General features: G+C 44.3%; 1 protein-coding gene and 1 pseudogene across 1 annotated transcript; both read right to left on the minus strand.

Moving 5' to 3' along the window:
* Window positions 1-287: 287 nt before the first annotated feature.
* LOC101610746 lies at window positions 288-1197 on the minus strand (annotated as a pseudogene).
* Window positions 1198-5660: 4463 nt separating this feature from the next.
* On the minus strand, window positions 5661-18957 carry LOC101610467 (SLP adaptor and CSK interacting membrane protein). The gene is made up of 4 exons (XM_004666869.1): window positions 18846-18957; window positions 15644-15707; window positions 9421-9494; window positions 5661-5866 (listed from the first exon to the last, which is right to left on the minus strand). The coding sequence occupies exons 1-4, from the start codon at window positions 18955-18957 to the stop codon at window positions 5661-5663; spliced, it is 456 nt and encodes a 151-aa protein (XP_004666926.1).
* Window positions 18958-19201: the final 244 nt, after the last annotated feature.

Below are 19201 nucleotides of genomic sequence, written 5' to 3' on the forward strand. Positions count from 1 at the left end.
GAATGGGCGCGCCAGGGCTTCCAGCCTCTGCAAACGAACTCCAGACGCGTGCGCCCCCTTGTGCATCTGGCTAACGTGGGACCTGGGGAACCGAGCCTTGAACCGGGGTCCTTAGGCTTCACAGGCAAGCGCTTAACCGCTACGCCATCTCTCCAGCCCTTATTATACTTTTTAAAACATCTGAATTCGCTAAGATTAAGTTTGTAAAAAAAAAAAAATCATTTCCCTTTGAGAGCACTTTGTCCTTTGAAGAAGGGGAGGTGGAGGGGAGGCGCCACGGGTACGCTTTAGTGGAGGCCTTGCTGCACACAGTCGTTTGGCGCTCCTCTCCTGAGGATGAGGATGAGGTGAGGCACTTCGTGGAAGTCATGCAGTTTAGTTTGGCAGTTCCCACATTTGCTGTGGTTGATCAGTCTCCCTAGGCGATTTGTCTCTCGAGTGGCATCCACGCAGTATGTTTTGCTCAGATACTGAAAATAGCACATGTAGCAGCCCGTGGAGGGGTCTTGTGCATAGAGCCTCCGGCTTCTTGGCGTCAGTGATCTCAATGAGGTCCCCGTGGTATTCCCTCACCAAGTCCCCCTGCGGAACTGCTTAGTGGCAATCACGCCCCTGCCTTTGCCATCAACGAGGTCAATCTTCATGCCCTCTTCCTTCCCACTCTCGATCAGCTCGTCTATTCTTTTCCATTCTTCAGACTGCAGCTCAGCTTTGCTCTTCCTGGAGCTCCTTCGGACTGGGTAGAAATCTGTGAGTTTGTGATTCTGCTGCGTTTTTCCTTGAGCTTTTTCCGGCGGGGAGGGGCTGCTTGTCCTTGAGGGGCTTTTTCGGAGCTTGCTTGGTGACAACTGCATTGGTAGAATCAAATGATGGGATGGAGCTTTTGGAGGTTCTGTTGCTTCAGATTTTTGGTTTGAAAAAGGTGCCAGGGGACCTCTCCGGGCATCTTTGATCTGTTCCTCAGACTTCATGGTGTTTCTTATGGAGTTCCCAGCATTTCTTTTCTCTTCTCGTTTCCTGTAGATCCCAGCTAATGGTTTCCCTTGGCATTTGACTTCGTGCTGTACAACTGAGTTCTCTTCTGAAGGGGGCACGCATTCCGGAGCATTTGTTCAGGCTCACGTAGGAATAGATCTTTGATTGCCTAGCAAACACATTTTCCTGCAGACCGGCCAGGCCCATAGCGGTGCGCCCGGCGCCCTCGCAGCCTGGCCACCAGTGAGGCTGCAGCGCCCAGGGGAAGGGCCGGCGGCGCCCCACGGCGCCCCCTTTCCCCATGGCCTGTGAACAGGGACCCGGATCCCACGCATCCTGGGGCCTCTCGGAGCTGGGGAAGCAGGGAGGGAGGGAGGCGCAGGCGGCGCATTTTCCGCAGCCGCCACAGCGGCATTGCCCCTGCAGCTGCCCACTTTCAGGCTCCCGGCCTAGTTTTTAATTGGCTTGTTTGATTTCTTATTATTTGTTTTCTTTTTGAGTTCTTTGTATATCCTAGATATTAATCCTCTATCAGATGTATAGCTGGAAAAGCTTTTTTCCCATTCTGTAGGTTGCTTCTTTGCTTTATTCAGTGTCCTTTGCAGTGCAAAATCTGTAATTTCCTGAGGTCCCAGCGGTTAATCTGTGGTTTTATTGCCTGAGCAATTGGGGTTATATCCAGAAAGTCTTTGCCAAGACCAATATGTTAAAGGGTTTCCCCAACTTTTTCCTCTAGCAGTTCCAGAGTTTCAGGTCTGATGTTAAGGTCTTTAGTCCATTTGGACTTAATTCTTGTGCATGGAGAGAGAGAAGAACCTATTTTCATCCTTCTACAAATACATATCCAGTTTTCCCAGCACCATGTGCTGAAGAGGCTGTCTTTTCTCTAATGAGTATTTTTGGCATCTTTTTTTTTTTTTTATATCAGGTGGCTATAGCTACTCAGACTTGCATCTGGGTCCTCTATTCTGTTCCATTGATCTACATGTCTGCTTTTGTTCCAGTACCATGCTGTTTTTGTTACTGTGGCTCTGTAGTATAGGTTAAAATCAGGTATGGCGATACCACCATCCTTATTTTTGTTGCTCAGTATTGTTTTAGATATTTGAGATGTTTTTGTGCTTCCAAATGAATCTTTGGATTTTTTTTTCTATTTCCATGAAGAATCCCATTGGAATTTTGATGAGCATTGTATTAAATGTGTAGATTGCTTTTGGTAAGATTCCAGTTTCACAATATTGATTCTTCCGATCTAAGAAGAAGGGATGTTTTTCCATTTCCTAGTGTCTTCTGCAATTTCTTGCTTGAAGGTTTTATAGTTTGCATTGTAGAGATCCTTTACTTCCTTGGTTAGGTTTATTCAAAGGTACTTTTTTTTAATGCAATTGAATGGGAGTGATTCTCTGATTTCATCCTCTGTGTGTTTGTTTTTAGAATATTGGAAGGCTACTGTTTTCTGTGTGTTTATTTTGTATCCTGCTACATGGCTGTAGGTTTTGATCAGCTCTAACAATTTGCTGGTAGAATCTTTAGGGTCCTTTATGTATAGAATCATGTCATCTGCAAATAATGATAACTTAATCTCTTCCTTTCCAATTTATATCCCTTTTATGTGTGTCTCTTGCCTTATTGTTATGGCTAAGACTTCCAGTGCTATATTAAATAAAAGTGGGTGCAGTGGACACCCTTGTCTTGCTCCTGATTTTAGTAGAAAAGCTTCCAGTTTTTCCCCATTTAGTAATGTGTTGGCTGTAGGCTTGTCATAAATAGCCTTTATTATGTTGAGATATGTTCCTTCTATTCCCAGTCTCTGCAGGACTTTAATCATGAAGGGATGCTGAATTTTGTCAAATGCTTTCTCTGCATCTAATGAGATGATCATGTGATACTTATTCATTCATTCATTCATTCATTTCCAAAGAGAGAAGGGTACTTTGTGCATCTGGCTTTACATGGTTGTTGGGGAATCAAACCTATGCCATCAGGCTTTGCAAGCAAGCATCTTCAAGAACTGAACCATTGCCCATTGCTCCAACCCAGGAGTTGATTTTAATTCTAACACGTGTCCCCCTACTCTTTTTAGGGGTTGGGAAACTTGTCTACAAGCAGTTCTAAGAGTAGTACAACCAAAACTGCTGGTTTTCTTCTGTAACTATACAATGGAACGTGCTTACATGGACTCCATACTGGATATTTAGTTCTCTCTTTTCCCTTACACAGAAGCACCAGTGTGAAGTGGGCACAATTTTCACACCTGCATATTGAGTTTCCCAAGGAATTGACAAAGCCTACGGTAAGTATGCACCATTGCTTACCTTTAGGAGCTACATCAGAAAGCATGGTGACCCAGGCCTGTGATCCTAGTGCTCAGGATAGAGAAACAGGAAGCAAAAAAGAGTTCATTCAAGGTGGGCTAGAGAGATGTCTCAGCAGTTAAGGCACTTGCCTGCAAAGCCTAATGAACCAGGTGTAGCACATACATCTGAAGTTCACTTGCAGTAGCAGGAGGCCCTGGCATGCCCATTGTCTCTCTCATTGCAAATAATAATTTTTACAAAAAAAAGACTTCAAGGTTATTCTCAGCTATATGTGGTATTCGTGGTTGGCCTTGGCTACATTTGGCCCTATCAAAAAAACAAAACAAAACAAAACACCGGGCGTGGTGGCGCACGTCTTTAATCCCAGCACTCGGGAGGCAGAGGTAGGAGGATCACCATGAGTTCAAGGCCACCCTGAGACTACATAGTTAATTCCAGGTCAGCCTGGACCAGAGTGAGACCCTACCTCGAAAAACCAAAAAAAAAAAAAAAAAAAAAAAAAAAAAAAACCAAAAAACCACAGGAGCTACATTAGCAGTGACCTTTCCTGATTGTTTCATTTAGGTCTGTTTCCTAAACATATGAAAAACAAAAACAGTGGGTCTAGCTGGGTATGGGGGTATGGTGGTGTATGCCTTTAATCCCAGCACTCCAGAGGCATAGGTAGAAGGATTTCATGAGTTCGAGGTCACCCTGAGACTACATAGTGAATTCCAGGTCAGCCTGGGCTAGAGAATCCAGAAATAGCTAGATCATGTGATTTTTGTCCTTCAGTTCATTATATAATGTATTACATTTATCGATTTGTGTATGCTGAACCATCCCTGCATCTCTGGGGTAAAGCCTACTTGGTTGGAGTGAATGATCTTTCTGATATGTTCTTGTATTCTGTTTGCCAATATTTTGTTGAGAATTTTTGCATGTATGCTCATGAGGGAGATTGGTCTGTAATTTTCTTGTTTTGTTCTATCTTTGCCTGGTTTTGGTATCAGGGTAATGCTGGCTTCATAGAAGGAGTTTTCCTTTATTCTTTACATTAGCCATTTCACATAGGGTTTGAGGCCAGTACAATGACCAGGTGACCTGAAAGATAAGGGGGCAGGAAACCTAGACCTGGGGCAGTGTTAGGCAAGGAAGGGATGATGGCTGGGTGGTTCCTTGAAGATTGTGAATAGCCCACTTCCTTACATCTCTGTTGCCCTCCTGCTGTGATTCCATTTTTGTCCTGACCTAACAGCCAGATCCTGAAATATCTTTATTTATTTACTTTTATTTTTAAAGTTTTTTTTTTTTTTTTTTTTTTTTTTTGCTTTTTCGAGGTAGGGTCTCACTCTAGCCCAGGCTGACCTGGAATTCACTATGGTGTCTCAGGGTGGCCTGGAACTCATGGTGATCCTCCTACCTCTGCCTCCCAAGTGCTGGGATTAAAGGCGTGCGCCACCACACCCGGCTTAAAGGATTTTTTAAAAGAAATTTCTATTTATTTATTTGAGAGAGAGAATGAAGCAGAGGGAGAGAGACAGTACACGCATGTCAGGGCCTCCAGCCACTGAAAGTGAACTCCAGATACATGTGCCACCTTGTGCACCTGGCTTATATGGGTACTGAGGAATCGAACCTGGGTCCTTAGGCTTTGCTGACAAGTGCCTTAACCATCTCTCCAGCCCTGACCCATGATTTTTTTCTGGACAAACCTGCACCCTGAGAACACCTACTATAAAAGATAACCATAGGTGTGAATCAGAAGGTAAATTCTGTCCTTTGTTGATTATTACAGTGCCACCTACAGGCATAGGAAAAGGAACTTGATTCCCTTTGGTCAGTTTGTTCTTCGTCCTATAAAGCCACTGGGGTTTGGTGTGTGTGTCCTGCAGAAGGCTTCCCAAGAACAGAAACGCTTCCTACCCTTGCAAACTCATGAGAGCCCTCAGCAGTAGCTGCAACCCCAGTCGTGCAGTGCAGAATAGGGCCTGAGTGGGGCTGAGGGGGAAAAGACTGCCAATACTTCTTTCTATAACTTCATTCACCTCTGGGTGTGAAACTGGGGATGGAAATCTGGGGGCTTCACACCATCAAACACCAAGGGTTAGAGTCACTTGAGCCAAAAAGCCAAGGGAACAAAGAGGGGATGTTGAGAAATGAGTCATTTTTATAGGTGCAAGCCTGGAGACCAACTTTCCAGACAATAGAACTTCCTCAACGGAAGCCAAGCTGGCCTCTCAGTCCTCGGGGCTGAGGGGCCACATGGTGCTTTGGTGCAGTCCTTTGATGGTGAAGGAATACATCTCGAGTTTAGGAATACTTCTCTCAGAGCTTCATAAAACCACCGTTCGCACTTACTGAAGTCTTAAGTATTTTTGATCACTTTTAAAATAAACTGTATGTACCCTCTTCAGCTTGCAAAAAAGAAGTGGTTGTTTTCAAATGCTGGTTTTCAGTATTTGCAGGGATTTCAACATCATCATAGTCATTTTCAGGCTCAGTGTGGCCCAGGATAGGAAAGGTCTTCTTATTTCTAACCTTATTTACTGATGAATATGGAGCTGGTGACTGACTCGGGCTTTCCTGTGGGGCTGAAATACACAAAAAGATTCAAAGCTATCATGAGTTGATATGTTAAATTTTTTTTTTTACTTATTTGCAAGCAGAGAGAGATAGAAAAGAGACAGACAAATGCCAGACATGGTAGCACATGACTTAATCCCAGCACTTGGGAGGCAGAGTTAGAAATTTCACCATGAGTTCAAGGCCACCCTGAGATTATATAGTGAATTCCAGGTTAGCCTGAGCCAGAGTGAAACCCTACCTCGAAAAGCCAAAAAAACAAAAACAAAACAAAACAAAAAACCAGACTCTAGATGCATGATACACTTTGTGTATCTGGAATTACATGGGTGCAAGGGAATTTAACTCAGGTTGTTGAGCTTTGCAAGACAAGCGCCTTAATTGCTGAGCCATCTCCCTAGCCCTGTGTCGATACAGTTTTGATCAAGTGGCTTGACATAAGTTTTTTTTTTTTTTTTTTAGGTTTTTCGAGGTAGGGTCTCACTCTGGCTCAGGCTGACCTGGAATTCACTATGTAGTCTCAGGGTGGCCTCGAACTCTCAGCGATCCTCCTACCTCTGCCTCCCAAGTGCTGGGATTAAAGGCGTGCGCCACCACGTCCGGCAAGTTTTAATTTGGTTTGGGGTCTTCCCAAATCCCAATAGGTCAGTTGCACACTTAACAAGGAAATTGAGCCATAGACATGACATGTCTCAGGATAACTCAAGTGAATGGCAAACACTGATCAGACATCATGACCCCTACATCTCTGTCATTTTGATCCCAACATCTCTGTCATCTTCACTCCTACATCTCTCTCATTTTGACCCCTACATCTCTGTCATCTCGACCACTTCATCTCTGTCATCTTGACCCCTACGACCGTGTCATTTGGACACCTCCATCCCCATCATCTTGACCCCTCCATCTCTGTCATCTTGACCCTTCCATCTGTATTATTTTGGCCTCGACATCTCTGTCATCCTGACCCGTACATCTCTGTCATCTTGAATCCCACATCTCTGTCATCTTGACCCCTATATCCCTGTCTTCTTGTCCCCTACATCTCTGTCATCTTGAGCCATAGATCTCTGTCATCTTGACCCCTACATCTCTGTCATCTTGACGCCTACATCCATTTCATCTTGAACCCAACATCTCTGTCATCTTGACCCCTACACATCTGTCACCTTCTATCCTACATCTCTGTCAGCTTGACCATACCTCTGTGTGATCTTGACCCCTACACCTCTGTCGTCTTCCCTCCTACAACTCTGTTATCTTCACACCTGCACTCTGTAATGTTCCCTCCTACATCTCAGCCATCTTGACTCCTATATCTAGGTCATCTTCCTTCCTACATCCTGTCATTTTGACACCTACATCCCTATCCTTTTGATCCCTATATCTCTTTCATCTTGACCTCCTACATCTGTGTCATCTTAACCCCTAAATCTCTGTTTCCTTGACCCCTACATCCCTGTCATCTTCCTCCCTACATTCCTGTCATCTTGACTCCTACATCCCTGCCGTGTTGACACCTACATCCTTGTCATCATGACCCATATGTCTCTGTCATTTTGTCCATACATCTGTGTCATCTTGAGTCCTACATCTCTGTCATGTTAACACCTCCATCCATGTCATCTTGACCCCTCCATCTCTGTAATCTTGACCTCTGACATCTCTGTCATCTTGACCCCTACATCCCTGCCGTGTTGACACCTACATCCTTGTCATCATGACCCTATGTCTCTGTCATCTTCACCCCTACATCTCTGTCATCTTGACCCCTACATCCCTGTCATCTTGACCCCTGCATACCTGTCATCTTGACTCCTCACTCTCTCATCTTAACACCTCCATCCCTGACATCTTGACCCCCCATCTCTGTCATCTTCCCTCCTACATCTCTGTCACTTTGACCTCCACATCTCTGTCATCTTGACCCCTATGTACCTGTTATCTTGACCTATATCCCTGTCATCTTGACCCCTCCCTGCATCTCTGTCATCTTGACCACTATATCCCTGTCATCTTCACCACTACATCTCCATCATCTTTAGCCCTATATCTCTGTCATCTTGACTCATATATCTCTGTCATCCTAGTCCCTACATCGCTGTCATCTTGTCCCCTACATCTCTGTCATCTTGAGTCCTACATCTCTGTCATCTTTCCCCCTACATCTCTGTCATCTTCAGTCTACATCCCTGTCATCTTGACCTCTATATCTCAGTCATCTTTACTCCTACATCTGTCATCTTGACCCCTACATCTTTGTCATCTTGACCCCTACCTCTGTGATATCTTCCCTCCTACATACCTGTCATCTTGTCCCCTATGTCTCTGTCATCTTCCCTCTTACATCCTGTCATCTTGACCCCTACATCTCTGTCATCAAAGACCCCACTTCAGGGGCTGGGAAATGACCAGCAGGTAAGAGCACCTGGTAGTCAAGCATGAAACCCTGAGAGGGCTGGGTTCAATTTTCCAGCACCCATATAAAAAGTGGACATGGGAGCCGGGCGTGGTGGCGCACGCCTTTAATCCCAGCACTCGGGAGGCAGAGGTGGGAGGATTGTGAGTTCGAGGCCACCCTGTGACTCCATAGTGAATTCCAGGTCAGCCTGGGCTACAGTGAGACCCTACCTTGAAAAACCAAAAAAAAAAAAAAAAAAAAAAAGTGGACATGGGCCACTCACTCATACCTATTACCCTAGTTCTGCCAGTCTGACCAAAAACAGCAGCTCCTAGGCTGGGTATGGTGGCACAAGTCTTTAATCCCAGTACTCGGGAGGCTGAGGTAGGAGGATCACTATGCGTTAGAGGCCAGCCTGGGACAACAGCATGAGTTCCAAGTCAGCCTGGGCTTAAGTGAGACCCAACAACTCCAGGCTCAGTGAGAGACTCTGTCTCAAGGAAACACGTGTAGAAAGAGTGATAGAGAATGACAGCTGAAGTTCTCTGGCCTCTACATGAGGCATATATAGCTGCACACACATACATGCATATACCCTACACCATACCACACACACTACACACACACACATACACACACACACACACACACATACACACAAGCCCACTTCATAAGAACCTTGAAGCAAACACGTAAGAAAGGAAGCAGCCCTCAGATGACTTCATTGTGTCTATAGACCCTAATTCTCAAAAAGGAAGTGGTACAAGCCATATTTCCTTGTTGGGGCATCCATCCCTCCCAGTAGCTTAGACTATTTCCCAAGACTGTCTGTAATTAATTGCTTTCATACAAATCTCTTTGCTAAGAAGTAAGGAAACAATGGTGTTTTCAAATGTTAGATTTGGTGCAGTGAGGAAAGGCCACATAAGGGCATGACAATAAGGCAGCAGTCTGCAAGCCAGGAAGAGAGACATCCCCAGAAACCCCCACACTTAAATCTTACTTCTAGCAGGGAGAACAGTGAGAAAATATTTTCCTATTGTTTAAGCCACTCTGCCTACAGTATCTTTGTTATTTCAGTCTGGGCTAAATAAATATTACATAAATCTGCTGTCCTACTCTGCCCTGAATGAAGCTTTCCTTAGCAAAATGTACACTTACATGAACCTCCTGGAGAGAGCGAGCCCCTAGGTGGCAGAGAGGGTAGCAGACCTGGTAATTGATTGAGAACATTCCTAGAGAGAGACAGAGAGTCAGTATTTTGTTCAGATCATGGCTACTGCCAGGAGATTCACAGAAAACATCAAGGAGGGTGAATCCTACACACTGGAAGCATTCCCTTCCTTTTCTAGATCATGCATTCCATTTGCAATGTCACCCTAAAGGAATCACTTCCTTTAGCCCAGAGTATGGGCCAGAAAGCAGAGCAATATAACTTATAGGGTAGAGCACACCTTCTAGTGTCTTCTTGAGTTAGATTAGGACAAGGAGAGGTACACTAGGTGTATTTCAATTGGCAAAACATATACTCCCTCCTGAGGCAAGTCCTAATTTTAGTTTTATTCCTTACTGAATTTTTTTTTTTTTAATTTTTTTTTCAAGGTAGGGTCTCACTCTCGTCCAGGCTGACCTGGAATTCACTATGTAGTCTCAGGGTGGCCTTGAACTCATGGCAATCCTCCTACCTCTGCCTCCCAAGTGCTGGGATTAAAGGCATGAGCCACCATGTCTAGCTCTGAAATGTTTTATGTTTACCAAATATGTATTCTAGAATGTTTGGAGCAGCACTACTCAGACAGCCCTGTTTTTGAGATGTCAAATGCCCCCCAGAGGCCTAGCATGGTACTATTGGAAAGTGGTAGAAATTTTGAGTTAGGGCCTAGTGAGAAATCTTCAGGTTACTGGAGACGTGCTTCAAAGGGGATTATGGGACCCAAGTCCCTTCCTCGTTGCCTTGCCTCATCTCACCTCTCCTCTTCTCCATTGCTATGGCATGAGTAGTTTTGCTCTACTGAATACTCCCTACCACGGTATGCTGCCTAGCCACAGGCCCAAAAGCAACAGGGCCAACAAATCACGGACTAGAACCTCCAAAACTGTGAGCCAAAACAAACCTTTTCTCTTTATAAACTGATTATATCAGACATTTGTTATAGGAACAGAAGCTCACTAACACAATCCTAACTGAGCATGGCCTGTATCAGCCTGAACCCCCTAGAGAAATATTCACATAAAATCAACTGTTACTCTAACCAAGCTCCCATTGGCAATTGAGGGATAAATAAATAAATTATATATATATATATATATGTGTGTGTGTGTGTGTGTATTCTTGCTGAGGGCTGGAGAGATGGCTTAGCAGTTAAGGTGCTTGCCTGCAAAGCCAAAGGACCAAGATTCAACTCCCCAGGATCCATGTAAGCCAAATGCACAAGGTGGAACGTGCATCTGGAGTTCATTTTCAGTGGCTAGAGGCCCTGGTGCACCCATTCTCTCTCTCTCAAATAATAAATAAATAAAAATTAAAAATATTTTTAAAAACAACAACAAAAAAGCTGGGTGTGCCGGGCGTGGTGGCGCACGCCTTTAATCCCAGCATTTGGGAGGCAGAGGTAGGAGGATCACCGTGAGTTCAAGGCCACCCTGAGACTACAGAGTTAATTCCAGGTCAGCCTGGACCAGAGTGAGACCCTACCTAAAAAAAAAAAAAAAAAAAAAAAAAAAAGCTGGGTGTGGTAGTGTACTTCTTTAATCCCAGCACTTGGGAGGCAGAGGTAGGAGGATCGCCATGAGTTCAAGGCCACCCTGAGACTACATAGTGAATTCCAGGTCAGCCAGGACTAGAGTGAGACCCTACCTCAAAAACAAAAACAAAAAAAGTGCCAAATAGCAAGTAGCACAAAACAAGGGGGAACCTGACTGTCTCTGTTCCAGACAGTGGATATCTCTGGTGTCATGACTAGTAGCAGCATAAGGCACATCTTGACAGCCACATCTCGGCTGCCAGCTAACTACTTGTGTCTACTCATTTTGTGGAAATTTGTTAAGTTATGCATTACCTGGGTGCATATTCTGTAGTAATAATATGCTTCAGTAAGTTTTAACTGTAGTGCCAGCTTTGCTCTTAGTAAAGGTGATGTTTGGTCATCTAGCTACCTGACCCATCATTGTCAAGGGAATCTGAATGGGTATGGAGGGGTTTTATTGGCTGGTCTCCTTGAACCCCACTGAAAGCACTTAGTTTTCTTTCTAAAATATTTTATTTTATTTAATTATTAGAGAGAAAGAGACTGGGTATGCCAGGGCCTCTAGCCACTGTAAACGAACTCCAGATGGATGTGCTACCTTATGCATCTGGCTTACGTGGTACTGAAGAATTGACCCCGGGTTCTTAGGTTTCACAGATAAGCACCTTAACTGCTAAGCTATCACTCCTTCACAATGAAAGCATTTTAGAGAAGTATAGATTTTGCTGTAGGTGGTATGCATAACCTCAAAAAAGTCTGACCTGTGACTAGCTCCTTAACAGTCTCCTCTAAGCGCTGAGAATATCATTCTGAAGAATGTATTTTTATATACCTGAGGCCTTGATCATTCTAGATAGTTTATGCTCATGGCATTATTCATGATGGATGGCTATTTCTGTTTTTCTGGGACCCTGAGCCATGCTGTGTCCATCTGACCCCTGGAAGCTGGAGGCTACGTAGCTTGAGTTAGTCACATGGGTGCTCTATGCCATCATGACGAACCTCAAATAAACTCTGGACACCAAGACTAGGATGAGCCCCTCAGTCTGTGACACTTCATATGCCCTGTCACACATGACCGCTGGGAGCCATCCTTGACGCTCACAGGAGAGAAGCTAGAGGCAGGTTTCTCCTGTGCTTCACCTTGTGTGTCTGTTTCCTTTGCTGATTTTTTAAAAAGATGTTATTTTTATTTATTTTATTTTATTTATTAGAGACAGAGAGAGAGAGAGAATTGGTGAGCCAGGGCCTGTAGCCACTGAAAATGAACTCCAGACGCATGTGCCACCATGTGTATCTGGCTTATGTGGGACCTGGAGAATTGAACCAGGGTCCTTAGGTTTCGCAGGCATGTGTCTTAACCACTAAGCCATCTCTCCAGCCCACCTTTACCGATTTTAATCAATGTTTTGCTACATTAAAGTGCAACTATGAAGAGAGTAACTTCTGCATCCTGTGAATTTTTCTAGTGAATCGTCAAGCCTAAGTGTGGTATTAGGGACTCTCAGCACAAACAGCAATCAAAAGCCCTCAGGGGCGGGAGAGATGGCTCAGCAGTTGAGGCACTTATCTGCAAAGCCTAAGAACCCAGTTTGAGTTCCCCAATACCCACATAAAACCCGGTGCACAAGGTGGCGCATGCAGCTGGAGTTCATTTACAGTGGCTGGAGGCCCTGGCATACCCATTCTGTCTCTGTTTGCCTTCTCTCTCTCTGTCTCCATATATGTATACACATATATATCATATATATATATATCAAATAAATAAATAAACATAAATAAATAAATAAAGCCCTCAATTGGGCTGGGGAGATTGCTCAGTAGGTAAAGCGTGTGTTGGGCAAGCATGAGGACCTGAGTACAGACCCCCAGTGCCCATGTAAAATGCTGAGCATGGAAGCTTGTGCCTGTAATTCAAGCACTGGGGAGGCAGAGACAGGAGGATTCCTGGGGCTTGCTGGCTAGTTTGCCTAGCCAAATCAGTGAGCTCCAGATTTAGTGAGGCCTTGTCTCAAAACATAATAATAGGGCTGGGGAGATGGCTTAGTGGTTGAGGCGTTTGCCTGAGAAGGCTAAGGACCCTGGTTTGATTCACCAGGACCCACGTTAGCCAGATGCACAGGGGGTGCACGTGTCTGGAGTTTGTTGGCATTGGCTGGAGGCCCTGGAGTGCCCATTCTCTCTCTCTCTGTCTGCTTCTTCCTCTGTCTCTCTCTCAAGTAAATAAATAAATAAAATATTTGTTAAAAAAATGTGATAATGATAGTAATGCAGAGGGCAACTGAAGAAGACACCTGATGTTGATCTGTATTTTCCACATGTACCTGTACACACATGTGTGCCCACATGCATATGAACATGCAGATACCCTCATACACATGCAAAACTGTCCAGAATACAAAACAAAAGTAAAGCAAGTCCTGTATTTTTGTTTGTTTGTTTTTCGAGGTAGGGTCTCACTCTAGCCCAGGTTGACCTGGAATTCACTATGGAGTCTCAGGGTGGCCTCGAACTCATGGCGATCCTCCTACCTCTGCCTCCTGAGTGCTGGGATTAAAGGTGTGCGCCACCACGTCTAGCTAAGTCCTGTATTTTTAAGCTTATATGTATGAGTGTGGGGGAGGGGTATGTGATATGTAGGGGTGTGTGTGTGTGTATGAATATGCATGAGTGTGGGGGTGTATGATGTGTAGGGGTATGTGTATATGTGTATAATGTTTGCGTGGGGTGTAGGATGTGTATGGAGTGTGTGTGTATATGAGTGTGGGGGTATATGATGTGTATGGTATGTGTGTGTGTGAGTGTGGGGGTGTAGGATGTGTGTGGGTGTGAGTGTGGGGGTATATGATGTGTATGGTATGTGTGTGTATGTGTGTGAGTGTGTGTGTATGAGTGTGGGGTGTGTGTGTGTGAATGTGGGGTGTATGATGTGTATTGGGGTGTATGGATATGAGTGTGTGAGTGTGGGGTGTAGGATGTGTATGGGTGTGTGTGTGTGTGAGTGTGGGGGTGTAGGATGTGTATGGGTGTGTGTGTTTGTGAGAGTGTGGGGGTGTAGGATGTGTATGGGTGTGTGTGTGAGTGTGGGGATGTAGGATGTGTATGTGTGTGTGTGTGTGAGTGTGGGGTGTAGAATGTGTATGTGTGTGTGTGTGTGTGAGTGTGGGGGTGTAGGATGTGTATGGGTGTGTGTGTTTGTGAGAGTGTGGGGGTGTAGGATGTGTATGGGTGTGTGTGTGAGTGTGGGGATATAGGATGTGTATGGGTGTGTGTGTGAGTGTGGGGGTGTAGGATGTGTGTGGGTATGAGTGTGGGGGTGTAGGATGTGTATGGTATGTGTGTGTGAGTGTGGGGGTGTAGGATGTGTATGGTGTGTGTGTGTGTGAGTGTGGGGGTGTTGGATGTGTGTGTGAGTGTGGGGGTGTAGTATGTGTGTGGGTATGAGTGTGGGGGTGTAGGATGTGTATGGGTGTGTATGTGTGAGTGTGGGGGTGTAGGATGTGTATGGGTATGTGTGTGAATGTGGGGGTGTAGGATGTGTGTGTATGAGTGTAGGGGTGTAGTATGTGTATGGTGTGTATGTGTGAGTGTGGGGGTGTAGGATGTGTATGTGTGTGTGTGTGAGTGTGGGGGTGTAGGATGTGTGTGTGTGTGTGTGTGTGTGTGTTTGTGTGTGTGTGTGTGAGTGGGGGGCGCTGTATGATTTTTATAGGGGTATGTAAGTCAGAGAACAACTTTGAGTTCTTAGCCCAGGATATTTGTCTTTTCATTTTGTTTCTTTAACATTTTTTTTATTTTTAATTTTTTGGTGTATATGCATATGTTGCAGTGTGTGTGGTATGAGGTGTGTGTGGTGTATTCTTGTGTGTGTGTGCTTGTGTGCTCACAAATGTGCTGAGCCCATGCATACCTCTGTGAAAGCCAGAGAAGTCTGGTGTTCTCCTTTACCCCTCTGCTGTGTACTTCCTTGAGTCAGAATCTCTCTCTGAATCCACAGGTGCTGGTTTGTAAGCCCTGGCAATTCTCCAGTCTCCACTCTCCACAGGACAGAGGCAATAGGCCTGTGTGGCTATGCCTAGCTTTTTGTGTGGGTGCTGGGGAACTGAACTGAAGCAGTGTCAGTTTCATGCTTGCACAGCAAGTGCTCATAAATCCATTGAGCCATGTCCCCAGTCTCAAATGCTATATTTTTATTTCGCACAACAGTCTTTCCAGAGGACTATACTTATAATCCATCTAAAGACAAGAGGTATATAGCAAGGCATGGTGGTGCATGCCTTTACTCTCAGCACTTGGGAGGCAGAGGTAGGAGGATCACTGTGAGTTCAAGGCCACCCTGAGACTTCCTAGTGAATTCCAGGTCAGTCTGGGCTAAGGTGGGCCCTACCTCGAAAAACCAATAGAAAACCCAACCAGTAACCTCTATCCAAATAAATGTAATAAAGAGGTCTTGGATATCAGAGAATGCCAGAAGGCACCAGCATATGTGCAGTGGAGAAGATTGGCAGATACAGCATTTCACCAATTCCATAGGAAAGGGGGGCATTTCAGTTACACCGAAGCAGTAGTGGAAGGGCAACAGCAGAGGTGATAGATGCTTCTCGAAATTGAATAGTAGAAGTATTTCCCCCACTTACTCATAAGTCTTTTCTGCATTTCCTTGGTTTTGTTTCAAGGGCTTGTCAATTTTCCATTTCTTACCTAAGGAAGAATTCAGGGTGCATTAATAAAAGTTGTGATGCCAGAGGGTAGAGATTATCAGAGACCAAGCAGATCTGCGACATTAGGAAAAAGAAACAGATTTAGGAGCTCAGCGCTAATAAGTGACAGAGCTGACACGAGAACCCAGGCCAACCAACCACACAGTCTTGGCATAACCAAGGGAGAGCAGCAACCACATGCTGTTTCTCCATTGCCTTAATTATGCCTGGCACTTGACCCATTGTATGAACGACCAGAAATGGTGGGGAGGGGATGACATAAGGAATGGGAAAGAGGAAATGAGTTAAGGACTGGAAGGAACAGTTTCTGCTATGATGTGTTGAACATACATGCTATTACTTATTATAACCTTCTTATTAATACAAGTGGTTCAAGATGAAAGAGAGCAGGTTAGGCTTTTGCTAAAGGTCATACATTTGCCTACATCTGAGAATAAAAAGTATTAAGAAGGCAAATTGCTGAGTCAGGTGTCATGGTACATATCTATAATCTAACACTTAGGAGGCAGAGATAGAAGAATCAGGAGTCCTAAGCCAGCTTAGGCTACAGGAAGCCTTGTCTCAAACAAATAAACAAAGAAACAAGGCAAATGAAGGAGTATATGGGCCCAGAATACACTTTTTTAAATTGGTGTATGGAATTGTACAAAGTAATAACATTCAGAATAGACTTTTATTAATTTATGTGCAAGGAGAGAGAAAATGAGAATGAGAATGGATGTTCCAGAGCCTCTTGCCACTGCAAATGAACTCCAGATGCATGCACCACTTTGTGCATATGGCTTTACATGGGTGCTGGAACATTGAACCCAAGTCATTGGTCACTGGATGAAAGTATACTCGCCATCTCTCCAGCCCATTATTCAGGAGTTTTATTCAAGCTTATAACTTCACTGTGGGTGGACCTTAGAGTCCAGCCCTAAGGTATGTTGGAGGGGGGTTGTATCTGAATCCCAGCTAAAGTTATACAGAATACTTGAGCTCTCCCTGGAATTCCTGGACTGTGCTTGCTTATGGTGCTGGCGGTGGTATTCCTCTCTGGGTGAACCTGTGAAAGGGGGACAGTGTCTTATGCCATTAGGGAACTTCCCTTGGATCTGTAAGCTTCACTAAATGCCATTCCTACCATACCTTGTGCCTAGTTTAGAAGTTCATCCCAGCAATGTGAAGCTGACTGTGACAGAATTGGTACCAAGAGTGGGGTGTTTGCTGTGTGATGAATCTGACTTTGTGGAACTTTTTTTTTGGAGGAATGGGCATGGAATTGGTACTTGCAACTAAAGATGCCTGCCATAGTGCTAAGCCAAGCTTCATGGACTATTTTGGTAAGAATTTGAAAATGCTAACTGCAGGAAGAATTGTGTTTGGAAGCTTTGCCTAGAACTTTCTAAAAGGAAGAAAAGACTGCAGAGAACTTTTTAGAACTGGGCTATTGGCATAAAGGCTGGCTGTGTTCTGCTCTCCATGCCCAGAGAGTTTGATCAAGGTTAAACTTGTAGTGGACTGATGTGCTTGGCTAAAGATATGGATCTGAAAAATTTAAGATTTAAAAAGTTAGAAAAACTTAAGCAAGTTTAAAATTACTGGCACTGAGATTGGTTGCTGAAGCTGCTGTTGTTAAGGAGATATTACCAGGTTTAAGGATAGACCAACTTCTTTTTTTGTTTGTTTGGGATTTTTTTGTTTGTTTTTTGAAGTAGGGTTTCACTGTAGTCCAGGCTAACCTGGAATTCACTATGTAGTCTCAGTGTGGCCTTGATCTCACAGTGATACTCCTACCTCTGCCTCCCAAGTGCTGGGATTAAAGGTATGCACCACCACACCCAGCCCAACTGCTTTATATTAGAAAAAATGGAAAGGATGCCTGAGGAAAGATTGAATGGTAGAAATGCAAACTCTTGGAAGGAATTGATTGAAAGGAAGGAACCTGCTCTTAAAGGTCACAATTTATTTCTATCCTGAATTAAGAATATGGCTTTGGGCTGAAGAGATGGCTTATCACTTAAAGCATTTGCCTGCAAAACCTAAGGACCAAGGTTTGATTCCTTAGTACCCACATAAGCCAGATGGATAAGGTGGGTATGCATCTAGAGTTTGTTTGCAGTGGCTGAAGACCCTGGAGTGCCTGTTCTCTCTCTCTCTTGCTTTCTCTGCTTCTTTGTCTCTCAAATAAATCAATTAATTAAAAATTAAAAAAAATATTGCATGTCCTGCATACCTGATATTGGTGGCATGAAAAATGTATGGAGTGGGTCGTGAAGTGCACATGATTTCAGGTATAGGCAGGGCATGGTGATCCTGATAGGTCAGTGAAGCCATTGGAAGATGGACCATGGTTTGTATGGAAACCTGAAGGTATTTTGGGTATACCAGGACTGTTGGCTTGGGATGGAAATTTTACTTGGCTATTCAGCCCAGCTGAAAGGTTGGAATTGGGAATTTTATAGATTGTCAGTCATTGGTTATGATATTGGATTTGAACTGCAGAGGTTTGATGTTTGCTTGATGGTTATTGAGTTTGCGTTGGTCCTGGATATGCCTTATAGTAGTTGGAAATGTAACTCTGTGCCTTTATATGTTGAAAATTTATAATTTGTTTGATTTTACAGGACTCACAGCTAAGAGACAATCTTAAATTTCAGACTTGGGCCGGGCGTGGTGGCACATGCCTTTAATCCCATATCTTGGGAGGCAGAGGTAGGAGGATCACCGTGCGTTCAAGGCCACCCTGAGACTACATAGTGAATTCCAGGTCAGCCTGGGCTAGAGTGAGACCTGGCCTAGAAAAAACATAATCTCAGACTTGGAACCTTGAAACTATTTTAAGTTGGTAAAGACTATGGGACCTTTGAATTTAGACTGAAAACAATGTACAATGTGAGATGGGAGGAATGACATTTATTCATTTGCCACCAGGGAACTTTCCCTGGATCTATAAGCTTCAATCAATGCCATTCCTCCCACAACTTGTGCCTAATTTGGAAGTTCATCCTAGCAACATGAAGAGGTATGTGATTCTTAATCCAAAAGTCAGCCCATATGGCCCTAGACCTAGTCTTGTCCTAAGGAGATTTAATTCACAGTCATCCACTCCTGCTGCCTCCTGTCCAGGCATTACCTTGTCTAAGCTGCCACCGGCAGACACAGAACAGAATGAGGCCAAGAACCAAGGATACAGTGATGATGGCCACAGCTAAGATGATCCAGAAATTGTTCTTCCACCAACTCATTGCAGCAAAATCCTAAGAGAAGGGAGACAGAATACAAGGCATGGATAAGAGTCCCTCAGTGGTGACGGGCTGTTGTCTACCATGCTTCCTGAGATGTCTGCTGAGGAAGCAGACAATGAAACCTCCAGATAGTCCCCTAACAACCAGAAAGCTCAGGACATCACTTACCCTTCTCTGAGACCACAACCCTTCTGCAATAAGGGAGTGCTGCTGTCTACTACTGTGCAGGGGTTTGTGAGGATTA

The sequence above is a fragment of the Jaculus jaculus genome, chromosome 9, assembly GCF_020740685.1.
Source record: "Jaculus jaculus isolate mJacJac1 chromosome 9, mJacJac1.mat.Y.cur, whole genome shotgun sequence".
NCBI classification, from domain to species: domain Eukaryota; kingdom Metazoa; phylum Chordata; class Mammalia; order Rodentia; family Dipodidae; genus Jaculus; species Jaculus jaculus.

What these genes read in the sequence shown, in the direction of transcription:
- LOC101610467 (XM_004666869.1), bottom strand. Translation starts at nt 18,957, where the DNA reads ATGAGTTGGTGGAAGAACAATTTCTGGATCATCTTAGCTGTGGCCATC. An exon ending in AATGCAGAAAAGACTTATGA is followed by an intron (nt 9,495 to 15,643) that starts GTAAGTGGGGGA and finishes GTCTCTCTCTAG; the next exon opens with GAATGTTCTCAATCAATTAC. An exon ending in GCTCTCTCCAGGAGGTTCAT is followed by an intron (nt 5,867 to 9,420) that starts GTAAGTGTACAT and finishes TGTGTATTTCAG; the next exon opens with CCCCACAGGAAAGCCCGAGT.